Source organism: Marmota marmota, unplaced genomic scaffold (genome assembly GCF_001458135.2).
Source record: "Marmota marmota marmota unplaced genomic scaffold, marMar, whole genome shotgun sequence".
In the NCBI taxonomy this organism is placed as follows: domain Eukaryota; kingdom Metazoa; phylum Chordata; class Mammalia; order Rodentia; family Sciuridae; genus Marmota; species Marmota marmota.
The window spans coordinates 52,858,675-52,885,087 of NW_026000229.1; the positions used below are offsets into that span (position 1 = coordinate 52,858,675).

General features: G+C 32.9%; 1 protein-coding gene across 16 annotated transcripts in view; it reads left to right on the top strand.

The window, feature by feature from the left end:
- Kiaa0586 (KIAA0586 ortholog) overlaps positions 1 to 26,413 on the top strand; it is a 124,134-nt gene that overhangs the window by 69,912 nt on the left and 27,809 nt on the right. For 10 of the 16 annotated variants that reach the window (XM_048793284.1, XM_048793295.1, XM_048793294.1 and 7 more), the window contains 8 exons: positions 99 to 258; positions 1,536 to 1,764; positions 2,596 to 2,849; positions 3,684 to 3,760; positions 7,058 to 7,192; positions 9,305 to 9,497; positions 17,460 to 17,614; positions 21,861 to 21,966. In XM_048793284.1, the coding sequence (XP_048649241.1) occupies positions 99 to 258; positions 1,536 to 1,764; positions 2,596 to 2,849; positions 3,684 to 3,760; positions 7,058 to 7,192; positions 9,305 to 9,497; positions 17,460 to 17,614; positions 21,861 to 21,966 (1,309 nt within the window). The remainder of the gene's footprint in view (positions 1 to 98; positions 259 to 1,535; positions 1,765 to 2,595; positions 2,850 to 3,683; positions 3,761 to 7,057; positions 7,193 to 9,304; positions 9,498 to 17,459; positions 17,615 to 21,860; positions 21,967 to 26,413) is intronic. The other 6 variants (XM_048793283.1, XM_048793289.1, XM_048793288.1 and 3 more) reach the window with 3 other exon arrangements.

A 26,413-nucleotide genomic window follows, 5' to 3' on the forward strand; every position in this document is an offset into this window, starting at 1 on the left:
TCCCCCCCCCCCCATTTAAATTCGATATAGTCTATGAACGAGCTTGCAGTACTTGGGTGATTATAAACCATTTGTCTTGTTGTACTACTTTATTTTAGGCAAGAGTGTGTACCCCTGTGGCTACTCCACAGCCTACTCCTCCTCGCTCACCTTCATCACCTCCTAAGGACCGGGTGTTAGTGAAAACTCCAGATTCTTCTCCCTGTGATTCAGATCATGATGGGGCTTTTTTTGTAAAAGACGTATTTCCTGAAAAAGGTAGAAACCTTATTTCTATAATTCAGTTTTAATTTTAGCAAGTAGCAATTAAAATTTCATGATGTTTTATTAGATGCTTTATACATACTTGTTGCTTACCAAGTTTTAGTAAATCATTTATCATATAAGAAAAATTAAGGAATTGGTTGCCACTTGTCTGTTTTATATTAAATTACTACAGAGTAGATAATTTATTAAAAAAAGAAATTTATTTTTTTAAAATTTAAATTTTGGGAAGTCCAAAATTGAGATGCTGCATTTGGTGAGGGTTGCTCTTTTTTTTTGTATCTGGGATTGAACCCAGGGGCACCTAACCATATCCCTAGCCCTTTTTTTCTTTAATTTTTATTTTGTTACAGGGTTTTTCTAAGTTGCTTAGGGCCTTGCTAAATTGCTGAGGCTGGCTTTGAATTTGCAATCCTCCTGCCTCAGCCTCCCAAACTGCTGTGATTATAGGCATATGACAATGCACCTGGCTGGTAAGGTCTTCTTGCTGTATCATACTGACAGAAGGCATTACATAATGGCAAAAGCAGGAGCCTGAGAGCCTTGGTCTCTCTTCTTATTATAAAGCCACTAATTACATCATGTGTCTCCCCCTTCGTATCTTCATCTAACCCTAATTAGCCTACTCCAAAATATCCACATCAATTTGTGGATTAAGTTTCTAACACATGAACAAACATTCAAACCAAAGTACCACCTCTTTAAAAAAAAAAATATATATATATATATATATATTTTTTTTTAGTTGTTGATGGACCTTTGTTTTACTCATTTATATGCAGTGCTGAGAATCGAACCCAGGGCCTCACACATGCTAGGCAAGCACTCTACCACTAAGCTATAGTCCCAGCCCCAAAATACTACTTTTTTTAGGTGTAGATGGACACAACACAATGCCTTTATTTTTATGTGGTGCTGAGAATCGAACCCGGGTCCCACCCATGCTAGGCAAGCGCTCTACCTCTGAGCCACAATCCTAGCCCGAATTACCACTTCTTAAAGTATATAAAGAAATAGACACTTAGACTATTTTAAGTATATGGTAGTGTTAAAAGTGCCATTTTTTTTCTAGTTTTTTTTATACTTTATTAATTTAGGAATTCTTTTGCTAATGGTCACCACCATCGTCATTGTTTTTACTATTGCCACTATTTGTATCCCAAAATGTTAAGGTATTTGAAGCAACGTATTGTCTTATGGGAGTTGTTGACTGACTTTTAACTTTTTCTTTCTTTCTTTCTTTCTTTTTTTTTAAAAAAAAAACTCTTTAGGACATGATATGCCTGCCATGACACTTGTGAATACTCCAGCAATTACCCCTGCTCCTTCGCCTCCTCCAGCAGCTGCAGCTGCTCTTACCCCAACTTTGTCAGAGATTTCCATTGATAAATTGAAGATATCAAGCCCAGAGCTTCCCAAGCCATGGGGGGATGGAGACCTGCCACTGGATGAGGAGAATCCTAACTCTCTATTAGAAGGATTTGTTCACCCAAGGGCTATGTAAGTAAGAATTTATAGTCATCCCTCTGTATTGGAGGGGGACTGGGGACTATTTCTAGGTCCCGTCTCCTCCTGCCAAAATTCACACATATTCAAGTCCCTTATATGAAATAGCAAGGTATTTACGTATAATCTACATACATTTTACATCATCTCTAGATTATTACCTAATTCATTGAAAATGCTTTGTACCATGTTGTTATAATGTATTGTTTAGGGAATAATGACACACACAAAAAAGTACAGACTCAAATATTTTGAAAAAATATTTTCAGTCTGTGGTTGGGTGACTCCTGGACATGGAACCTGTGGATATGGAGGGCTGACTGGATTCATTCTTAGTAACTGTATACTCCCACTTACGTTTCACTTGTATGACCCAGTGAAACATAGAGGTGATGAAGAGCTTTATAAACCACGTTATACTTGGAAGATGTTTTATAAGTTTTAAGTTTTTAAAATTATCAATTTACTTATATCTTCACCTCTTTTTTAAAATGTTGGAAACAGACTTTAATAAAAGTATCTGTCTGATAATAAAATAGAAAATGATTTCTCTCTAGTATGGACCATCATTTACTATGATCACTTAACTTATGTTGTTATTTATCCCATGTAGATTTGTTTTTTGACTAGAAGGGGTTTCAAGATGGCCAATGACTAAAGCATAAAAACAATTTTAGAAGAATGAATCTTATTAATTATAAAAGTATAGTTTATAGAAATACTATGCTAAAGGAGACACAGCACCTTTGAATCTGTTTTTTATATAAAAATGAATATAGGCCTTCAGTGACCTAATAAATTCAAAATATGTCCTTATCTTCTTAGTGTAATGTCTGTAGCTAAAGATGAAGAACCTGAGAGTGTGGATTTCCCTGCTCAGCCTGCGCCTCCAGAGCCAGTTCCCCTTACACCATTTCCTGCAGGCACCAAGGCTCCTTCTCCCTTACAGATGCCAAGTTCTGGTTCCTCAACACTGGAGAGCACTTTGAGCATTACTGTCACTGAAACAGAAACTTTAGATAGACCCATCTCTGAAGGAGAGGTTTTATTTAGCTGTGGTCAAAAATTGGCTCCCAAGAGTAAGTTCCTGTATTAAATGATTTCATTGGTAGATTGTGATAAGTCCCTTAGTAAAACTTTGCTTTTTAAAGTGTTTTTACTTAATTTTCAATATTTAGCATAGTGTACTAGAAAGAATAGGTTCTCTATATAAGTAACTTCTGGATTTTAATTTTAGAAAATAAAACTTCCTTATAATCTTACTCTCTAGAACTAATATCCTTCCAGTATACTTTTGTTTGTGCATATATAGACACCTAAATACATACATGTGTATGTGCATTTACCTTTAAAATGGGATGAAACTATGCATATTATTCTGAAACCTGAATTTTTAACTTAATAATGATACACTGTAGGCATCTTACAGTATCAACACACATAGGTCTCTGTCAGTTTTTTAAGTGGTTGTTCAGTCTATTTAAATTGTGTCTTAGTGGAGTGCACTTAAATTGTTTTCAATGTTTCCAGACTGTGCACAACTCTTTAATGACCATCCTTAATGTGTGTGTTTGTGTTTCTTTGTGTACTAATGTAATAATTTCCATAGATTACATGACTAGAAATGGAATTGCTGAGTCAGGGTAGATACCTTTAAAATAGTAATACATCAACAACACAAAAAGATTCATCTCTGGAAAAATTAATCTACTTTAATTTTAATCAGCTTTTAATTATACTAATATATAGGAGAGTCTATTTCTCAATTTCATATCTGTAGTGCTACTTAACAGTTCTGTTAAATTTCTGACAAACTTGCAGGTGAAACAGCAATCTTTGTTTTAAATTGCATTGTTTAAAAAACTGATGTTCATGTCTTCTTTTTTTCTAACCTGTTACATCTTAATTTCTAGTTTTAGGAGCTGGAGAAATATATCTGACACACCTAAATGATAGCTTATCTAGCACTTTGCAAGATGCTCTTGAAATGGTAAGGAATGTTTATAACATTGAATTCTGACAGGAAGAATATCTTGATGAACTTGTTGCAACTGATTAGATTTTTTCTCAATTATTTTAGTTATAGGCACACAATTTAGTAAAATCTTATCCATGAAGGAATGTAGGGTTTTTGTACATTTTATTATGTAACATTATCATAATTGTGAGAATGAAAAGTTGTTTTTAACCTCTGTGGCCCCAGTAGTTAAAAAATATACAGTTAATATAATTAGGTAATAAAATATATCTCAATGCAAAGTGTCACCTAGATGTGTTGTCTTTACAATATTTATAATATTTTCTGAAAAATCTTACCTATTTCAATCAACTCTCTTATAATACATTTGTTTTTTCCTTAATCGTGATTATAATTATTTGTGCTGATAAATATGTAAATTTAATGACACAAAAAGAAAAACTAAAATAGGATCTAGGGATACTAATTCTTCCTAGTCATTATCTAGCTCTAAAAAAGGAAAAATTAACATTTTAAAATGTCATAATACATGCTGGGCGTGGTGGTGCACGCCTGTAATCCCAGTGGCTTGAGAGGCTGAGACAGAATTGCAAGCTCAAAGCCAGCTTCAGCAACTGTGAGGCACTAAGCAACTCAGTGAGACCCTGTCTCTAAACTAAAAAAATAGGGCTGGGATGTGGCTTTGTGGTGAAGGGCCCCTGAGTTCAGTCCCTGGTACCAAAAAACCCCAAAACAACAACAACAAAAAACAGTCATAGCGTACACACACACACACACACACACACACACACACAGGTCTATGTCTTTTTGGGGGGAAGGGGTACTGGGGATAGAACTTAGGGGCATTTGATCACTGAGCCACATCCCCAGCCCTATTTTGTATTTTATTTAGAGACAGAGTCTCACTGAGTTGCTTAGTTGATTTTGCTGAGGCTGACCTTGAACCCGAAATCCTCCCACCTTAGCCTCCCAAGCCACTGGGATTACAGGCATGCACCACCATGCCCAGTCCCTATGTCATTTTTTAAAGTGTTGTAGTCTATTTAAACAATGCCTTGGTAAAGGGATTATTTATATATTTTTACATAAATAAAATATATAAATACGAAATAATATTGGAAATTTTCTTTTTGAAGAAACTGTTAAAAATGGAAATAATTACTTTTTATGTATTTTCAAATCACCTAAGCAAAGAAAGGTAATTATATTTACCATATTTTTTGCTAAGCATTGTTATTATTACTGATGTGTTTACAAGATATAATTTCACAAAGGAGTAAGGAAATAATTAAGAAAATTTTTGGTAAGATTTTATTTGAGATCTGGGGGTATATCTCAGTTGGTAGACTGCGTACCTTGCAAGCACAAGGCCCTGTGTTCAATCCCCAGCATCACACACAAAAAAAGGATTTTATTTGAAAATTATTTTTTTAGGAATGATTGGGGTGGGCAGTTCTGGGGATTGAACCCAAGGGTGCTCCACGCACTGAGCAACTTCCCCAGCCTTTATTTTTATTTTTATTTTTTTAATGTTTATTTTTTAGTTTTAGGTGGATACAATATCTTTATTTTATTTTTATGTGGTGCTGAGAATTGAACCCAGTGCCCCACGCATGCCAGGCGAGCGCACCACCACTTGAGCCACAACCCCAGCCCCTTTCTTTAAAATTTTTGATTTTGAGAAATGACCTCACTATGTTTCTGAGTCTGACCTTAAACTTTTTTTTTTTTTTTTAGTTGTAGATAGACACAATATCTTTATTTTATTTATTTATTTTTATGTGGTGCTGAGAATAGAACCCCGTGCCTCACATGTGTGAGGCAGGCACTCTACCACTGATCTACAACCCTAGCCCCTGGCCTCAAACTTTTGAGTCCTCCTTCCTCAGCTTCTTGAGTTGCTGAGATTACAGGTGTGTGCCCCTGCACCCAGCTAGGAGTGACTATTTAATACAAGTAATTGAGTCCATTGTAGAGACAGTGTAATTACTTTTATAAAACAATACAGGAAGAAGGCATAAATGAGATATCTTTATTTTCTGAGGAGCTTTATCTGGCCTACTAATATGCCATTATAGCATTTTTATCCATTCTTAGCCAATGTATATTTAAAGTTATAAAGTAAATAGTTAACTGAACCAGGACTAAATTGTAACTTCTTTCTTCTTCTACATTTGAAACTGATTTCTAATTTTGATATTTTTACTATACCGAAATGATATGCTACAAATTCATAATAAAATCAAATACAAAGGAATAATCTGGAAAAATCCAGAATAATTTGAAGTCATGTACCATTAGACATTTATCCATATAAAACTGGAAGATATGCATTTATAATCCAGAATTAACTTCATTTCACTAAAAGGAACTAAATAAATGACTTTTAATGAATGTAAAATCAGAGATTTATACCTGTATTTATGAGGGAATCCAGTTTGTCTGAATCTGAGGCCCACCTATCCCTCATTTGGGAACAGGTCTGCTTTGAAGTACAGTGAAGTATCAAAGGCAGGATGTCAGTGCGGGTTTCAATACCTGCTCTCTAGCTGAGGCAGATGTCGGCACAAAGGCAAAAGGACATTGAAGGTCTCTAAATTCTGTTGCATGTTCTGCAATTTTCCATTTTTGCCTTAGGTCTAAGTTGCAGCATTACTCCAGTGCTTTGTCCTCATTGCCTCAGTGGGGCATTGCTTTGTGCACTGAATAAAGGTGAAGCAGGAAACCACGTGAGCCCAAACCCTAATGACATATATAAGACATTGTGAATCCTTGTGGTTTTGACACAGAGGTCCGATTTTCATGTTTTTACAATAAGTCTCCAGTTTGTTACCAAATTATAGTGTTGTTTGTTTGAAGCAAACGTGTTTTATTGTAGTCAGGTGGAAATAAGAATTAAATGAGGGGCTGGCGTTGTGGCTCAATAGTAGAGTGCTTGCCTAGCACTGTGAGGCATTGGGTTCAAATCTCAGTACCACATAAAAATAAATTAATAAAATAAAGGTATTGTGTCCATCTATTTTAAAAAATATTTTTATTAGTTATTGATGGATCTTTATTTGTTTATATGTGGTGCTGAGAATCGAACCCAGTGCCTTTACACATACTAGGCAGTGCTGTACCACAGAGCCACAACCTAGCCCCCAAAAAATATTTTTTAAAAAAGAATTAAATGAAAATAAAGAGTTTATCTTCTTTTCCAAAAAGTATTGATGTAATTTGATAGCTAAGTTTTTGTTATTCATAATTGAGAAAAATGCAGTTTGATAAAGTTTTTTGATGTGTTAATTGTGTTTATGTTTCTTTCAGGAAGATGATCCTCCCAGTGAAGGACAGGTGATTAGAATGCCCCATAAAAAGCTTCATGCAGATGCAATTCTTTCTCTCCTTACTAAACAAAATCAAGAATTATTAGTTTCACAGCAATCAGTCTATCACTCAGAGGTATTATCTAATCTTAATTATTTCTTGGTTAGCTACAAATCGGGAAAAAATAAAAATATTCCCACTTTTAATTAAGGCATGTTAATATTTCAGTTATTCAAAAGTTAGTGTTATAGGAACTTTAACCTAAAGTCATAGAACGTAGGATTTTATAACTGGAGAGAATTTAGAACATCTTTTCTACTCCTTTTGTTCTATAGTTGAAAAAACTGAAGCTCTTTAAAATGATTTATGTATCACTCCTTCATTCTGTGACCTTTACTGAGCATCTACTATGTGCCACACATAGCCTTGAAATAGATAAAGATGAATGGTACATGACCTTTACCTTTAAGCAGTAACATGGCTACTGTGAAATATTTCTAATTAGTTTCTGAAGAAAATGTCTGCCATTATTCCAAATATTGCCCAAGAGTCTCCAAGGGATATATTCCTCACAAATTAATATTTTTTCAACTTAAAGGATGTTGAGGCACTTAGTATTCCTAAAGGGGAGTCAGGTTAAGGGAATGGAGGATATACAGATGTTTTGAATAAAATTTCGGAAAATTGTAGAGAATCTGAATGTTAAATTTATAGGTTTAGATTTTATTTCATAGTCAATAGAATCATCAAAGATGTTGGTTGAAATTAAGCCCCTTTAAAATAAGAAACATGCATTTGGGGATATAGTTCAGTAGTAGAGTGCTTGCCATTTGCCTAGCTTGGGTGAGACCCTGGGTTTCATTCTTAGCACCACACACACACACACACAAAAAAAAAAAAAGCAAGAAAGAGAATCCTGGGAGCATTTTGATGCTGGAATTCCTATTCTATTCTTGATTATTAAATTCATTAGATTATCTGTAAGTTATAAAATGTACTAGTGTATTAATTTTTAATACAGAATATGATATATAACTTTTAATACGGAAAAAATACATCAATCTTTTTTAGTTTTCCATTTACTTCATATATATGACAAGCGTGTCATATATATGAAGTAAATATATATGTCATATATATGAAGTAAACTTTTTTTATTTGTTTGTTTTTGGGTACCAGGGATTGAACTTGCTTAACCACCAAGCCACGTCCCCAGCCCTTCCTTTTTTATATTTTATTAGTGACAGGGTCTCACTAAGTTGCTTAGGGCTTCACTAAGTGGCTGAGACTGGGTTTGAACTTGCAATTTTCTTGCCTCAGCCTCCTGAGTCACTAGGATTACAGGTGTGTGCCACCACAACTGGCTTCACATTTGTACTTTTTTTATTTTCGTACTTTCATAGGGAAAAGAACTTTATTAAATATGGTTTAAATAGTCTTAAATCTGTGTACTTACAAAACCCATAATTATTTATATATAGATAATCTATATACTACTTAAAAGATATTGTTTTCCTCATTAGTTGTTTAATTATAAAGTTCACACTAACAGCTTTAGAGAATTCTGTTTTATGAAGAATGAGAGAGATATTTTCTATGGTTCAAATGTTAAGTTGTATGAACAATGTACAATGTGTGGCAGTACTTATTGTTTTAAATTATAATAGAATTTTTCTTATATTTTATTGCTATTTAATTATAAGTTGAAAAACATAATGATTAACCTTATAAAACAAGGTATTCAGGGCTGGGGTCATGGCTGAGCCGTAGAGCACTTGCCTAGCATGTGTGAGGCGCTGGGTTCAGTTCTCAGCACCCACATAAAAATAAATAAAATAAAGATATTATGTCCAACTACAACTAAAATATATATTTAGAAAAAATAAGGTATTCAGGAGCTGAGGTTTTTGCCAGTGGTAGAATGCTTGCCTAGCATGCATGAGGCACTGGGTTTGATCCCCAGCACCACATAAAAATGAAAAACAAATAAAATAAAGGTATTGTGTCCATCTACAACTAATATAGATGTGTGTGTGTGTGTGTGTGTGTATAAAATAAGGTATTCAAAACAAAGCCTACTACTGTATGTTTTACTAAACTGCCTTTTAAAATTTATTTTCCATGTAATGTATATGTGGCATAGGAATCATTTTCTAATGTACCTTCCAAGCAAGTGAGTAGTATGGATCATGATATTTATCAAATATTTGCTGTTTTGATTTGATTTTAATATTATGGTTTTAACAGTTGTTTCTTTTGAAGGACTTGGAACACAGTGTCGGTGAACTCAGTGAAGGACAAAGGCCCAAGCTGACAGCAGCAGCAGAAAAGGTCCTGAAGGGACAGTCTCTGTTTATGCAACAGCCTGTTGCTAACGCAGAGTCTGTGGATCAGCCATGTGATCCAAAGCCATTTTTTCAGCAATTTGACACAGTTTCAGGTATATAGCAAAATGTTGTTTCTTGTTGGATCATCTAATAAAATATTCAGTTTCTATCCTATTCAATTTTCTTTGAACTCTTTCCATGCTGAATGCTATATTCTGTTTTGTATTATAATCTATAGAACTGTTCCAAAAATCTGAATTGAGAAAAGTATAATTATTTTCAGATGAAGCCTTGAAAAATTTTTTTTGTTAAAGGTAATAACTTTTCTATGGGATATAGAGCAAGGTTTTCCCAAATGTGATTCATGTATCAGTGTTGGTACATGCACTGTTGGGTGGCACATGAGTTAATTTTGGTAATATATGTGCATTTAAATGATGCATTTATTTTAATATATACTAGAGAAATATAACTAGCCCATCAAAACCGACATAATAGATATCACTTAGGACAGGTTCAATTAGATAATACTGCAAAAATTAACTGCGATTTTCAGATCAGGAGTCAGTGTACACAGGATCAGCTTTAACACTTTGGAAATAAGGCTAAAATAGAATATTTTTTTTATTGGTTGTTCAAAACTTTACAAAGCTCATGATATATTAAAATAGAATATTGATCACTAGCATAGAGAGTTAATTCTCATTATCTGTGGTAGTTATATTCTATAGTAGCCACGGATATTACTATCAGATAGTGAATATTCTCCTAGGAGAAATTTAGGCTTAGATTCCTGTAAACCTCTCACCACAACATTGTCAGTTGATCAGTATATAACCTGGTTTCTCTATGAAGCCATCTTATTTAATGTATGTGTGTGTGTGTGTGTGTGTGTATACATATGTACTTAAATATATAGAGGGGTGTCTTTTCTTTTTTTTTCTGTAGTACTGGGTATTGAACCCAGTACTACAAAAAAATACTCCTGATACTAGGCAAGCACTTTACCACTGAATTATATTCCCAGTTCTAATATATATTGCTGATTGACTAATATCGAACTCACAACCAACAGCATTATAACTCATGATCGAAGCATGCTTATCTAGCACATGTATTTTTTCCACAAGGCGGATCAGAGCCTTTTTATGCTGAGGAACACTAGACAGTATTTTAGTATTTTTAAAATGGCCAGGCGACCATTTTAAGCAGAAAAATTGTACACACACACACACACACACACACACACAAAGTCACTTGTTTATAGTATAAAAGATGAAATAAGAATGCAAAATCTCTGTTCACTTTCATCTGGGTGAGTGCGTGCTGTGTGATTTTCCTCCTGCACATGTCCATAAATGACCACCATAGGTACTATGAATATTAATCTTGGAGATACAAATAAATTTTAGTGAGTAAATTTGCAAATGAGGCTTGACTATATTCTTATTACTTTTTTTTCTATGCCTATTGCTGCATTCTCATAAGCAAAAAGAAATGTCTTTTGCTATGCAGATTTTCCAGAAATCAGAAAAGGAAATGGCTGAGGTTATAAAAACACAGGTATAAAAATTACATATAAGAGGTTGTGAGGGGAATGGGAAAATAAACAAGGAGAGAAATGAATTACAGTAGATGGGGTAGAGAGAGAAGATGGGAGGGGAGGGGAGGGGGGATAGTAGAGGATAGGAAAGGTAGCAGAATACAACAGTTACTAATAGGGCATTATGTAAAAATGTGGATGTGTAACCGATGTGATTCTGCAATCTGTATTTGGGGTAAAATTGGGAGTTCATAACCAACTTGAATTTAATGTATGAAATATGCTATGTCAAGAGCTTTGTAATGTTTTGAACAACCAATACAAAAAAACAAAACAAAACAAAACACAGGTATAGAGAATTTATAGTGTTAGTTTTATATTGAGTGAACATCTTATATTATTCAGAATTGAAAGTTAAGACTGAATTTTCCATGGGAATAAATGTAAAAATTGGCATTAGTTCTCATTTTGTGCATATGCAAGGAAAGAGAGAGCGCGCTGAGAAAAGAAGATGGAATAAGATGCTTTATATTCTTTCAAATAAGTTTATTTCAAATAGCATAAAATGTGGTTTTATTTATATTGTAATTGTGCAGATTGCAATTAAACAGGATTGACACTAGATGGCTCTCGCAGATCAATTTAGAGCTGCTGAGTACTTGAGAAGAGCTAGGTTCCTGTTAAATTATTATAGAACAAAATCCATGACGATGTAGCCCATCTAGTCCTTTATATCTCTGGTAGCACTCAGAAGATTACCTATAAGTACAGTTTATGTTTAATAGTAGATATATTTGTAATATTTGTTTGATTTAATTGGAAAAATACTAGGTAATGTGGCATGATTGAGCATATACATATATATGCTTATACACACACATATATATGGCAGTGTAGCAAAGTGGCTTAGAGTTTGGCATTTTAGAATTTCATATGGACAGAATTATAAGTAAATGAATGACATAATTTTATTATGGCCTTTTATTTAGCAAGATCATCAGAGGTACAGTGTGAAGGTTGGATTTGGAAGGGTTAAGACTGGAGACAAGGAGCCTGATTAAATGACTGTTAATGTAAGCCTGGGGAGACATTATTCAGCAGTGAGGTTATATGAAAAGGGAGATTTGAGAGATAATTAAGGAGGATGGAAAAAGCTTAATTTGAATTTGAAAGGTGCAAAAAATATGGAATGTTTAAGAAATACCCAAGTTTCAGACCAAAATGCTTGACTCGGTGGTCATCCCATTCATCTTAAGAGTAGAAACATGGAGGAGGGACAGACTCAGGGTGAAATTGGATGGTGGGGTTTTATACATGTTGGATTTGAAGTGCCTTCAGGTTTTATACTAGTGAAATAATCTATTAGACAAACCAGGCAAAAAACTGTTGCGAGCACTGGTAATTTCAGGTGAACTTAGTTTTCTGAGTTTAGTGTTTTCTGAAAGTCTGTATTGGTTCGTTTCTCAGTATAATAAGGTCCTTAGGAAAGTGGGGATTTCAAATTATTGTACATTATGTTGACTTCAATGAAGTAATACTTTAAGTATCACTCTTACAAAGGTCTGACTTGCATCATATGAAAAGTCATCCACACTTTTTTTTTAAAATTTTTTTATCAGTTGCTCAAAACATTACAAAGTCATCCACACTTAATGAGCATACTTTTTAGAAGTGACACAGCAAATTCAGCATTGTTATGCTGTCATGGAATTCTTTCCTGACTCCTTATTCCTGGTTTAGATACCTGTCATAGGTACTCTGAGTAATCCTCTAACGTTGGCTAGTGTCACTTTTATGCTGTTTGTAACCTCACATAAAGATAGTAACTATCTTGTTTACTGTTGTATCCCTGTCATCTAGCAAGGTACAGAGTACATGGTACATAGTAAATATCTGTTAATTGATAGGTGTTATATAATTTGAAAGGTATTATGTACTTTTTGGGTGCCCTCCATACCCTCTCCCCACAATTTTCTCAAACTTTCTCATGTTCTGCCTTATCCTAAGTGATCCATGTTAAGATCTGGTATGTAACTTTGCTGGTTTTTTCCTTACACACATAATTATGTATGCACATATGTGCACATGCACCTACAAACACACAAACAATACATATAGCCAGTATTTTTCACTTGCCTGCATTTTGTTTACCCCAGGAAACCCTATAGATTACTCCAGGTCAGTTGTTATAATTAAACTCGATGATTATATAAAATTCCAGGATGTAGATTTCAAGTAATTTATTTAGTATTTCTCTGTTGATTAATATTTACTTTATTACTATTTTCCTCTGCTATTAACAATTCTAGAATAAATGTCCACAAACATTTATCTAGTAAGTTGTTGCATTTTATACTGATAGAATAGCTTCCAAAAGTAATTACTGGATCCAAGGGCAAATATACTTTTAATTTAAAAATAGGGGCTAGGGTTGTAGCTCAGTGGTAGAGCACAAGAATTACGTGTATGGGGCACTGGGTTCAATCTTCAGCACCACATAAAAATAAATGAAGGTATTGTGTCTATCTAAAACTAAAGAAAAGTTTTTAAAAAGTTAAAAACAAATAATGCCAAGTTGCTTTCTTAAAAGTTAAATCCAATTTACTTTTATAGGCAATTTATTAGAGCCTTTTCCCTGAATTCCCTCCTGAAATTGTGTTTGTAACTTTTGTCATTTGACAGATAAAAACATGTATCTGACTACTGGTGAGTCATTTGTATTTACTCTTTTTTTTTTTTTTTTAAAGAGAGAGAAAGTTTTTTAATATTTAATTTTTAGTTTTTGGTGGACACAACATCTTTATTTTATTTTTATGTGGTGCTGAGGATCAAACCCAGCGCCCCACGCATGTCAGGCAAGTGCACTACTGCTTGAGCCACATCCCCAGCCCATCTTTTTTTTTTATTAAAGCATTTTTTAGTTGTAGATGGACACAATACCTTTATTTATTTATTTTTTTATGTGGTGCTGAGGATCTAACCTAGTGCCTCATACATGCTGGGCAAGCGATCTACCATAAGCCACAACCCCTGTATTTACTCTTATTAAGTTCTTTTCCCATTTGTTAAGTTCTAAATTTTCCTAGTAACTTTTAAATCTGTTTCTATTATCTGTATTACAGACATCTTTTTCCAGGTTTATATTTTGTTCATTGACATTGTTTATGATTTTTTTGCCATATAATAAAATTTTTTATACAACTGATATGTCTATCTTTTATGCAGTTCAAATATCCCTTACCTTAAATGCTTGAGATCAGAAGTGTTTTGGATTTCAGATTTTTTTCCAAATTTCAGAATACTTGCATTTATATAATGAGATATCTTGAGGATAGGACCCAGTCTAAATACACAATTTATATTTCATACATACCTCATATACATAGCCTGAAGATAATTTTGTGCAATATTTTCAGTGCATTTTTTTTTCATTTCTTTTCCCCATGGTGTTGGGGATGGAACCCAGAGCTTCATGCATGCTAGCTTCACCCCTAGCCCTTTTCATTTTATTTTGAGACAGGATCTTGCTAAATTGCCCAGGATGGTCCTAAACTTGCAGTCCTCCTGCTCAGCCTCCTAACCTTGAATTTGTAATTCTCCTGGGCCTTGCCTGACCTTAGAAGCATTTTCATTTTGACTGAAACCTGTCACATGAGGTCAGGTGTAGAAATTCCATTTGTTGTGTCATGTTGGTGCTTAAGAAGTATGAGATTTTGGAGCACTTTAGATTTCAGATATTCTGGATTAGGGATGCCAGCCTATACTTTGTTTTTATAGTTTAGTTAGGTTTCTGCTAACACAAGCTTATACCTGCAGTTTTTTAGGTTTTTGTATGTGCAGTATTTAATTATTAAGTATATATTTATGTTAAAGTTTATCTGGAATTTGTTTTGTAAATGTTATAAGATAGAAATCCAATTGGAGCTGGGCACAGTGGCACACACCTGTAATCTCAGAGGCTCAGGAGGCTGAGGCAGGAGGATCGTAAGTTCATAGCCAGCCTCAGCAACTTAACAAGGGCCTAAGCAGCTTAGTGAGACCTTGTCTGGGGATGTAGCTCAGTGATTAAGAGCCCCTGGGTTCAATTCCTGGTATTAAAAAAATAAATAAAGAAAGAAAAATCTAGTTTGATTTTTTTTTTCAGATAAATAGCCATTTGTATCAGCATCAATTATTTGAGCTATCTTTTTCTAACTGAATTGAAATATCAGTTTGCATATTAAATTCTCATAAATGTAAGGGTATTTTTCTGGATTATTCACTGTAAGAATTCAAGATTATTTATGATCTAAACCATTGATTAAACTCTTTTGACTTTATGGTATATTTTATTATCTGATAAGGCAGGTCTTCCTTTTTTTTTTTTTTTCATTTTCATACTTTTCTTGACAATTTCCAGATACTTATTTTTCCATGTAAATTCAAAAGGATTTTATCCAGCCAAAAATTACCCAAATTTGGAATTAAACTAACTTATGTTTTAGAAGTACTGACAATTTAGTATATCTTACTATTTGTTCAGATCTTTTTCTAATTTTCTGAGATTTATTTTAAATTTTTCAATAATAGGTTTTGCCCTTCAATAAGATTTCATAAATTTTCCTCATATGGATTCTGTGCCTTTTAAAATTTTAGCCTTTATTTTTTTATAATTTAAATATTTTGTAATTATATTTTATTCTTGGTTGTTTTATAATTTAATAATTATTTTATAGTTTTTGTTCTATAGTAAGGAATTTTTTTTTCAATTTCTAAATACTTACCGGTATAATAAAAATAAAAACTAATCATTTTTGGATGTTTACCTAGTACCGGTTATGTTACCAAGTTCTTTTATGAATTTTAATAGAGTTCTTTTTCCTCACTAGAGTTTCTAGGTATATGCCATATTGTCAGCAAATAAGTTTTTAATGTCTTCTCCTTCAACATTATGTGTACTAATTCTTCTCAGTTTCCTTGACAATCATAGGAAAATGTTAGACAAGTGACATAGGAATAGAAAAAGATGTGTCAGAATGTAAAGAAGCAAATATAAGGCCAGGAACATTGGTTATTCTAAGTTATGGTATTATTATCATTATTTAAATTAATCTTATACTAGAGAATAAAATGAGGTCATAGTTTTCATGAGTTGTTTTGTATGAATTGATACTATAAAACTCAACAGACACATTTTACATTTACTCAAATTCTCCTTTAAAATCTTGATTAACATAAAAGATCAGAGTATGATTATTTTCTATACTTAGGAAATTGTCACTTGTGTAATTCCAATTTGTCTTTAAGTGGAAAATATTTATTGTGTCTTTAATGTATTATTTCATTTAAAACAATTTAGTTTATGTGTGACTTTTCAAGTCTATTTCTGTCGGTTAAAATGAGGTATATTAGGGCTGGGGATGTGGCTCAAGCGGTAGCGCGCTCGCCTGGCGTGCGTGCAGCCCGGGTTCGATCCTCAGCACCACATACAAACAAAGATGATGTGTCCGCTGAAAAACTAAAAAACGTAAATATTAAAAAAAATTCTCTCTCTCTCTCTCTCTCTCTCTCTCTTTAAAAAAAATGAGGTATGTTAAACGTTGCAGTATTTAAAAGGTGGCTATTAATTAGAAAAAATGAAAGTTTCTTAGAAATATTTTAGGAAGAACATGAAATAAAGAGCAGTGATTAGAAGTTGAAAGATGTAGGTTTTAATTCCTCTGTGCCTCTTGCTAGCTTTCTGAGTTTTAGACTTCAATAAACTTTAGTTTTATCAGTGAAAGACAGTCTCTGGCCTGCCTATCTTACAGAATGATTGTGAAGTTCAAATTAAATGAAATAATGTATATGAAAGTGCTTGGAGTATAAAGTGCAATACAAGTTTATAATGATATTATTATCAGACTCTGCTCTTTATTTTCTTCTTTTTATCATTTTGATTGAGACGCTATTTAGATGAGAAAAAGGAGCTTGATCATTTGTAGAAAAATATAAGCTTTTTCTAGACAAGAAATTGCCTTTTGTCTTTCAAGCACATGGAGAAAAATCATTTTCAGAATTTGAAAACAAAATTTCTATAAAATTTATTAAAATGGAGGAGAAGGAACATCTATCAAGCTGTAGGCAGATAGAAAAACTATTACTTTTGTGTCACTTTTGTATGTTAGTAGATTAACATTTATTGAAAAAAGGGGTATTGCCCTTTGCTTTAAGATTACATTTTAGATAGAAAATACTATATTAACTCTTAGTGATAGAAAGGTAAGAAGGAATATTAGAAATTGGTATGTGAGGAGAGGAGTAGGAGGAACTGCATGGGTGACTTATTAATTGGAACCTTACTTAGAATATTCCATGCATTTGTTTGAACACAGGTATTTTTTGCATTGTCTTTGAGTTTTGGTTTTACCCTTGATAACCAGGTGATTTTGGTTGAAGTACACTGCTATTTCTAATTCAGTAGGTAAGAAATATTGGTAGTTTTAGTCAATCACTTGTTCTTTTTCTAAGATAAATTTGACTTTTAATTTTTGTTTTACATGTTTGGTAATAGGTGGTATTTATGAAGATTCATGTGCTAGTCATGGTCCAATGAGTTTGGGAGAGCTGGAGTTGCAGCCAAATACTAACCTCGTCCTTCCCACAACACTTTTGACAACACAAAAAAATGGTGTTAATTTACAGGAGGCAGCTGAAGATTTTTCTCAGGTACCAAATTAAGAAAATTTTTTTATTTAAAATGAGAATTGTGACAATATTATCTTTGCATGGTATACTGTCAAAAACAATCTCTGTAGTCAGTTGGGTTCAAATCATGCCTCTCTTATTTGCTAACTCAAGCCTGCATATAAATCTTAGCTCAGCCAAAATCTAGCTGTGCCCTTGAACACATTACTTAGCCTGTTCTAAGTCTAAATTTTCTTATCTTTAAGTTAAAGATTAAAAATAATAGATATAGATATGTGACATCTAGTTAAGTAGCTATTATCACTCACATTCCTGTATCTCCATACCTAGTTCAGTAATTTGTACATAGTGGGTACTCTATAGATGTTTATTTCATGAAAATTTGCAAAATATATTTCATGAAAAAATATGAAATTTCGTAGTAATCGAAGCCAGTGTTCCTTGAAATTGTGTGTACTGAAAAAAAAGGTTACCTTCTCTAAGACAGTAATCCATAAAAGCTCATGTTATTAAATACAGTTTTGAATTCATGTATTGGCAGTTTATTTCTTATTGTGGATTAATTTATATCAGCAAATATTCATTGCATGTTATTTGAGCAGTATTTCATTGTGTTAAGGAAGAAAATTTAAAAAATAGATTATTTATAGAACATACCATTATATAGGGTTCAGTATTGCTTACATGTGACCAAGCAAGGATCAGGAAAAACTTGTTAATTATAAATAAATGTCTGTTAATAACTTATGTATAAAGGAAAAATTTTGTGATCATTATTAAGGAAAAAATAGATATGTACCCAAAGCACTATCCATGAAAAAGCAAATTAAAAAATTGGTCTTATCAAAATTAAGAACTTCTGCTCCTCAAAACACAGTATTAGGAGACTGAAAAGACAGACCACAGAAGGAGAGGAAGTATTTGCAGAGCATTTATCTTCTAAAAGATTTATATAAGAGTATATAAGAAACTCAATGTATAAGGAACTCACAGAACTGAATATTAAGAAAACAAACAATTCAACTAAAAAATAGACAAGATTTGGACAGATACTTTATCTAAAGAAGATAGATAAATGGCAAATAAGCACATAAAAAGATTCTCAAACTGAGTGTGGTGGTGTATGCTTGTAATCCCAGTGGCTTGGGCGGCTGAGACAGGAGGATTGCCAGTTCAAAGACAGCCTCAGCAACTTAGCAAAGTCCTAAGCAACTCAGTGAAACCCTGTCTCTAAAGAAAATATTTTAAAAGACTGGGATGTAGCTCAGTGGTTAAGAGCCCCTGGGTTCAATCCTTGATACAAAAAAAAAAAAAAGATTCTCAATATTGTTAGTAATTAGGAAAATGCAAACCACAATGAGATACCACTGTACACACTCAATAGAAATCTAACACTTAAAAGACTATCATGTGAACCAGGCATGGTTGTGCATACCAGTAATCCCAGCTACTCAGGAGGCTGAGACAGAAGAATAGAAAGTTCTAAGCCAGCTTCAGCAAATTAGTGAGACCGTTAGCAATTTAGTAGGATACTGTCTCAAAAAATAAATTAAAAAGTTCTAGGAATATAGCTTAGAGGTAAAGCACCCCTAGGTTCACTCCCCAGTACCCACCCCCAAAAAGAATCACTGTATTATTTTATATATCAATAGTTCATTTTATTTTTATTTTCTTGCTGACTATTACATTGTACAGAATATAACACAATTTATCCATTAGCATTTGATAGACATTGGTGTTAGACTGGGAAACCCAGGGGTGCTTAACCACTGCACCCCATCCCCAGTCCTTTTAAAAATTTTTAATTTTGAGATGGCTTCCTACTAAGTTACATAGGGCTTTGCTGAGTTGCTGAGACTGGCTTTGAACTTGTAATCCTCCTGCCTCAGTCTCCTGAGTCCCTGGGATTAACGGTGTGTGCCATCATAGGTGGCTCTGTGGTTGATGCTTGCAAAAATTATGTTGAGTTAAAAAAACCAATCCCCCATAATAATTATGTTATACAATTTTATTTATATAAAATTCTAGAAAATTCAAACTACTCTGTAGTAATAGAAAGTATTTCAGTTTTTGCCTTGGGTGGTGAGAAGTAGAGGTGGACAGGGCAAATGGGAATGAATAAATACAAAGGGGTATTAGAAAATTTGAGATTGATGAATGTGGTCATTATATTATCTTGGTTGTGGTGATGGTTTCATGGAATGGGTACATACATACATACATACATACTAGAACTTAGTAAGTTGTTCATTTTAAATATATGCAGTTTATTGTCTATTACTTATACCTCAAAAAAGCTGTTTAAAAAGAAAGATTGCTTGCCTCTAACTATTGGTCTATTTTACAGTAAGACCATGAAGTGTTACCAGAAGAGTAGACCTCAAAAAATTCCTTCATTAAATGTCTTTACCTAAGATTTCTTTAGTACTGTTAACAGCAGCACACTTATTTATAGTACTTACTTAGCCAGATTCTGTCATAAATTCTTTGTGTTTTAACTCATTTAATCCTTATAACAAAGTAATGAGAGGTAGTTGTTATCTTCCTGTTATGAATGAGGAAATTGAAGTATTGAAGAGTTACATAATTTGTTCAAAGCCAAAAATAGAAAATGGCTGAGCCAGATTTGAACACAGGTAGCACAGTTCCACAACACCACTCTTATTTGCTGTGGTAAAGGAAAGGAACCAACAAGAAGGTTCTAAGTCAGAGTCTAAGATAGTTACAGATTGAGAATCCCATATCCAAGATGCTTACAACCAGAGTGTTTCAGATTTCATGTCTCTGTTTTTGGGATTGAAGCATATGGCATATGCATAATGAGATATCTTGGGGATGGAACTCAAGTCTAAACACAAAATTCATTTATACTTCATATACATTTTATACATACAGCCTGAAGGTAACTTTATACAATATTTTTAGTGCACCTACATTTTGGCTGTGACCTTCCATGTGAGCTCTCAGATATATAGAATTTTCCACTTGAGGCATTCATGTTGGTGCCAAAGAGTTAGGGGTTTTGAAGTATTTCAGATTTGGAATTTTTGAATTAGGGATGCTCAAGCCATAGTACCTGTCTTAGAAATACACACCAAAGTAGTATTTCATTCAAGACAGAAAGCTACATGACTAGTGACTCTAAACTTCAAGACCAGAGTTAAGGCTAGTTGTTTTTACTCTAATCTAAAGCTGCTCATCTTTACCTCTAGATGAAGATGTGCCTGTCAGTGCTTTTGAGTGTTCTCTCTCTCTCTCTCTCTCTCTCTCTCTCTCTCTCTCTCTCTCTCTCGTATATGTAGACAGGTGTTTCAGAGTCTATGGTTGTAGTTATTGATAAGTGTCCAGGGATGTCTTTTTTAAAGTTCTATTAAAGTATATCTGCTATTTGTTTTAGAACTCATTCATAATTAAGCTATAAAACAGGAAAGGAAAGTAATTGGCTAAAGTTATCACAGTTTATGAAGTTGATTGTGAAGAAATTTGTGACTCTTGTAAATTCAGATTTGCTTAAGTATGGGTAAAAAAGAAAGACGATGGGGCTTATGGTGGAGCATACATTCTTTGAATGGCAAATGGAGGATAACAATCCCTCCTCACACTTTGAGAATTAAATTATGTTACTATATATAAAAGCTCTTTGAAAATTGCAGTGCATTATGTAAATTTTCATTTTATGCAAAAGTGGTTATGTGGAAGAGCTTACAGCCAAATTAAGTTCTTATTCTCACTCCATCATGTGTGTATAAATCTAGACTGGTTTGCTTTATAAGTAGCTCTAAATTCTCTAATAGAAATTGTAAGAAATGGCTTAAAATAATTGAAATCATGTATATTATTGAAATCTTTTAAAGGTTTTTTTTTTCTCTTTTTTAAAAAAAATTAAATAAGTACTGGGGACTGAAATGGAGCAAATTATATTCCATGCTATATGATTATGTCAAAGTGAACCCCACTATTATGTATGATGCACTAATAAAAACATTAAAAATATGTACTGATAGGTTGAGTATGTAGATCAGGAACAGAGCACTTGCCTAGCATGTGTGAAATCCTGGGTTCTATCCCCAGCACTGCAAGAATAGGAAAAAAGAAAAAAATGTACTTGATCACTCATTTGTTAGAAGTGCTAATAAATAACAAAATGATTAAAAGGTAATTTTAAAGCAAGCATATTATTAAAAATTTTTATAATAAACACCTGAATAACTGCTCAGATTTTAATTTAAAAAAATAATATTGTGACTTTATGTCTTAAATTCTTTAGTACCAACAAAAGCAGGATGAGGATGTTAAAGAAGTTGAACACAAGCCAGTAAAAAGTCGTTTAATACATGTGAGAAGTAAATCTGATATTACACTTTCACCACAAGGTAAGAATTGTTTTTAAAATAGGTAGTAATATAAATTTGATACTTGTCCTAATAGTGAACAGATATATCCTGAGAGTTCTTTTCTTTTACATATATCTTACTCTTATTTCTAGGATAATTTTTCCCCTCATTTTGTCTGTTTGGATGAAGAATCTTGTATTTTACTATAAATTTGTTAATTCTTTTTACCAGTAAACACTATTTCTATTTGATTTTTAAAACTCTTAGTTAATGTTTTCCTTGAATGTTAACTTTTGGTTTTTATATAACTAAATGTCAGGGTCTTTATAATTAGACATAAATCTATATATCATAGTTGTCTGTCTTAAATTATAATACATTTAAGGCAGGAATCATGGCTGTAGAAAGGACATTTTGTGTTGTGTAGTGATGTCAACTAAGTATAACAACAGCAACAACAAATGATTCTCATGTTACATGCTATTATCATGTGGATGCAGTTTTCTGTATTATTATTTTTTTTTTATTGGTTGTTCAAAACATTACACAGCTCATGACATATCATCTTCCATACATTTGATTCAAGTGGGTTATGAACTCCCATTTTTTACCTTTTCTGTATTATTGTAGTATCAAAATTGTGTAACTCCACAAATTAGCACTGAAGCATTTTGACATTGTTTTTATGTTTCCGTGAGATTTTTGTGCTTTTTTTTTTTTTTTTTTTGCCTTCTTGCTTCTTGGTCTTTTGTATTTTATATAACCGACATTGAAATTTGGAGTAGAAATTAATATATCACTTTTGTTTAAAAACTTTTTGTCTATAATCCAGGAAGAAGTGTTAGGAATATTTTGAATAATTGAATAATTTTTTCTTGCTTTTATGAGTAATGGGGTGATTTTTTCTATAGCTAATTTTTATTTAATGTTATAATATATGAATGAATGCATATTATTGAATGCCAGTATAATTATAAATATAGCTATGGACCTAAATGAGAGAAGTGCCCAAGGTAGTTATTAGGATTATCCTGGGGCTGAGGGTCAGTGGTAGAGCACTTGCCTATTGTTTGAGAGACCCTGGGTTGAACCTAGCACAACAACAACAATAAAAAAGAGGGTTATGCCATATGAAATTTAGGCTTTAACTCTTCCATTTTTTTGTTACTCTCTTAATCCAACTTTTCAGAACACTTGAACACTTTTAACCTACCCATGATACATAAGTGGTAAATTTTATTTTAGAATCATATGAAAAATTGCCTATAAGAATTTCTTGTGGTGATTTAGAAATTAATCATGGCAGTATATTATATATATGAGCAAATAAATATTCTTAAGGTAATAACATGATTGATTTGATATCCCTTCTACTGAGTGCTATTGCCGTTAATTGTCAGTGTAGTTCATTTAGTTTTTTTCTTTTTTCTTTTTGGTACTGGAGATTGAATCCAAGCACACAACAACTGAGCTGTATCCCCAGCTCTTTTTTTATTTTGAGACAAGATCTCATTAAGTTTTCCAGGGCCTTGCTAAGTTGTTGAGGCTGACTTTGAACTTGTAATAAACCTCTTCCTTAGTCTCCCGAACTTCTGGGATTATAGGCATGTGCTGCCACGCCTGGCTAGTTTAATTTTTTTTAAAAAACATTTTGGCTGGACTCAGTATAATCCCAGCTCCTCAGGAGGCTTAGACAGGAGAAGAGTTCCGCCTGAACTATGAACAAGGTTCTGGGTTTAATTCCCAGTACTTGGTAAAAAGAAAGAAAGAATTTCTTAGTTATAAATGAATTGTATTTTCTTGAGGGATATTTTACCTAATAAAACAACTGATTTAGCTCATAGGAAGGTAACTTTGGTAGGATTTTACTGTCTTTAGGAAAGTGACGATGTTTTCAGTTTCACTTTATGTGAATGTTTCACCACAGGATGGCAATATTTACATTTTTGTTGACTTACAGCAATGCCATTAAGTAATGTCCAGTTGACATTTAATAGGTAAACAAGTCATAAGAAAAATAAAAGAAATCTAGAAATTAGCCAGTAGGAGAAAGTTTACAACTGTTAGACTTAATATGTTTAATTTTTTTTGCATTTAATATTACATCTAATTCAAAAGTTAGGAGAGCAGACCTATTTCAGCCTCAACTAAGACACATAAAAACCCAATGGGTTATAAATAGAGTATTTTAAATAGAAGCCAAGTCTTTCACTCTGTAGTTGATATATATCTCTAGACTGAATATTTCTTGAATGGATATAATTGCCTTGGGAAATGCAGACAGTTATGACTTTTTCCCATAAATTTTATGTTTTTTTTTTCTTTTCTAATGAAATTCTGAGACTTTGCCAAATATTTCAGAGAATAGAAAGCCAGAGTGCCAAAATAATCCTCTAAGGCTCTCAGGACTTGGGGTGACCTTGAAGAAATTCAATCCTATCTCTTACACTCAGAGGCCTTGAAGATAAGGAAATTCATCCTATCACCAGGGAATCAAAACCACATCTTTTCTGGGAGATAAATGTTTCTAAGAATACTTGAACCCCAAATTATTTCAGGGGGAAGTATCATGTACTTTACTTTGAAATGTATAGTAGCTTAATATGCAAATATAAAAAATCAAAGCAGTTTACTAGAAATAGCACCTTTTTTTAATGTTCATTCATTGAAAATTGAGGCTATGGTAGAACATAGATTCTAACACTATGCTGCTAAGAAATCTGCAATATCCTTGTTTTTTAAATTTTCCCCTCCTTAGCTATTACTTTCATATTTAAATATAAAAGAGACAAATTGAATTGATTATTCTCACAGATGACATCTTTGGAAAAAGGTTGTTTCATTTGGTATTGAATTCATAGGGTATGTTTTTGACTACATGATACCACTTATCTGATTATATATACTGATGAATGTGTCTAACAATTTTTTAGTGAAAGCAACTTCTGAGAAAGTGGTTTTCATTTCTATTATTTTCCCTTTAACTGTGCAAGTTAGCTATTTTCAGTACAAGTGAGACTACTTTGAAATCAGTTTGGTTGAACACAAGAACTAAATTCGATAAAGTGGTATGTTAAAATAGCTCACTTTTTTTTCCCACTACCACTGAGCTACTGGGGATGTAGCCCAGTAGCTCATCCCCAGCCCTTTTTAAATTTTAATTTAAATTTTTGAGACAGAATCTCACTAAGTTGCCCAGGTTGACCTTGATTTTGTGATCTTCCTGCCTCAGCCTCTCAACTAGCTGGGATTACAAGCATGTGCAACAGTACCCAGTTTGAAATAGTTTGTTTTAAAAAAAATACTTTCCTCTTTTAGGTTCTCTCTGAAAAGTTTAAAACTATCATGATAAATAATAATTAGAAAGTCAAACATACTATACAATAATGAGAAAAAAATTAGATCATATGTTTTATGGTTAAATGCTAGGACGGATTGTATTGGATTGTCAAAGTCATAGTAATTTTTAGTTTTCTTATTCATAGACTATGTTGTTCAGAATGTGTGTGTGTGTGTGTGTGTGTGTGTGTAAACACTAAAAATAATAGATGTAATTGTAGTAATTAATCAATATCAGTTTATGTTTTTGTGGGAAACAAGAATTATGAATTTTTTTAGCATTATATACTGAGTTCAATGCCTAGCCACCTTACCATCTTCCTACCTCACATACTATGATTATAACTTTAAATATGTAAGAATTAGGAAATTCAAAGCTTATTCTTTGCAGAAGCTATTTCTGACCATGTATGCAAATAAATCAGTTTTGTTCTTTAATAAAGTGATAGAGTTTTTGCCTTTGTATTTTTAAATATGGCTAAATCCCAATAACTATCAGAATTATAATTAATCTTAATAATTTCAAAACTATAGCTAAATGTTCTAAGTTTGTTTTGTTTTTTGGTTTTAGTATTAGGTATGATAGTGATTTCAAAAAATGTAATGTGGGGGAGCAGGGAGTTTTGCTCAGTGGTTAGCAAGCATGAGGCCAGGGTTTTATTCCTAGAACTACAAGAAAAAATAAGTAAAAAAGAAAAGAAATATCTGAGAGAGGGGTGGATGGTGGTACCTACTAATGTCTATGAAAAAAAACCCATAAATTTAAATGTTTAACAAGCATTATCTGAATAAATGTGTCTTCTACAAATTATTATTGATTAGCAAAAAAGAAATTCCCTTTGAAATGTTGCTGAATTTGGGGATTTTGTTTCTGCCCAGGATGAGGAAAGTGGAAGAGTATCACTGCTACTCTAATTATAATAAAATATTAGATAAACCACAAAATCATAACATTTCTTAAACTTATCAGAGGGCTTATAATACTTATGACATAAAAACTTAAGTAGGCTAAAGTCCAAAGAAAAGCAGAGTTCTCCAGAAGAAGGAATACAAGTACTGTCTCACCTGTGCCAGAACACAGTCACAGGAAGAGAGGTTGGGCACCAGCCAAGCAGACAAGAAGCGTTTGGCTAAACTCTCTTAGGGG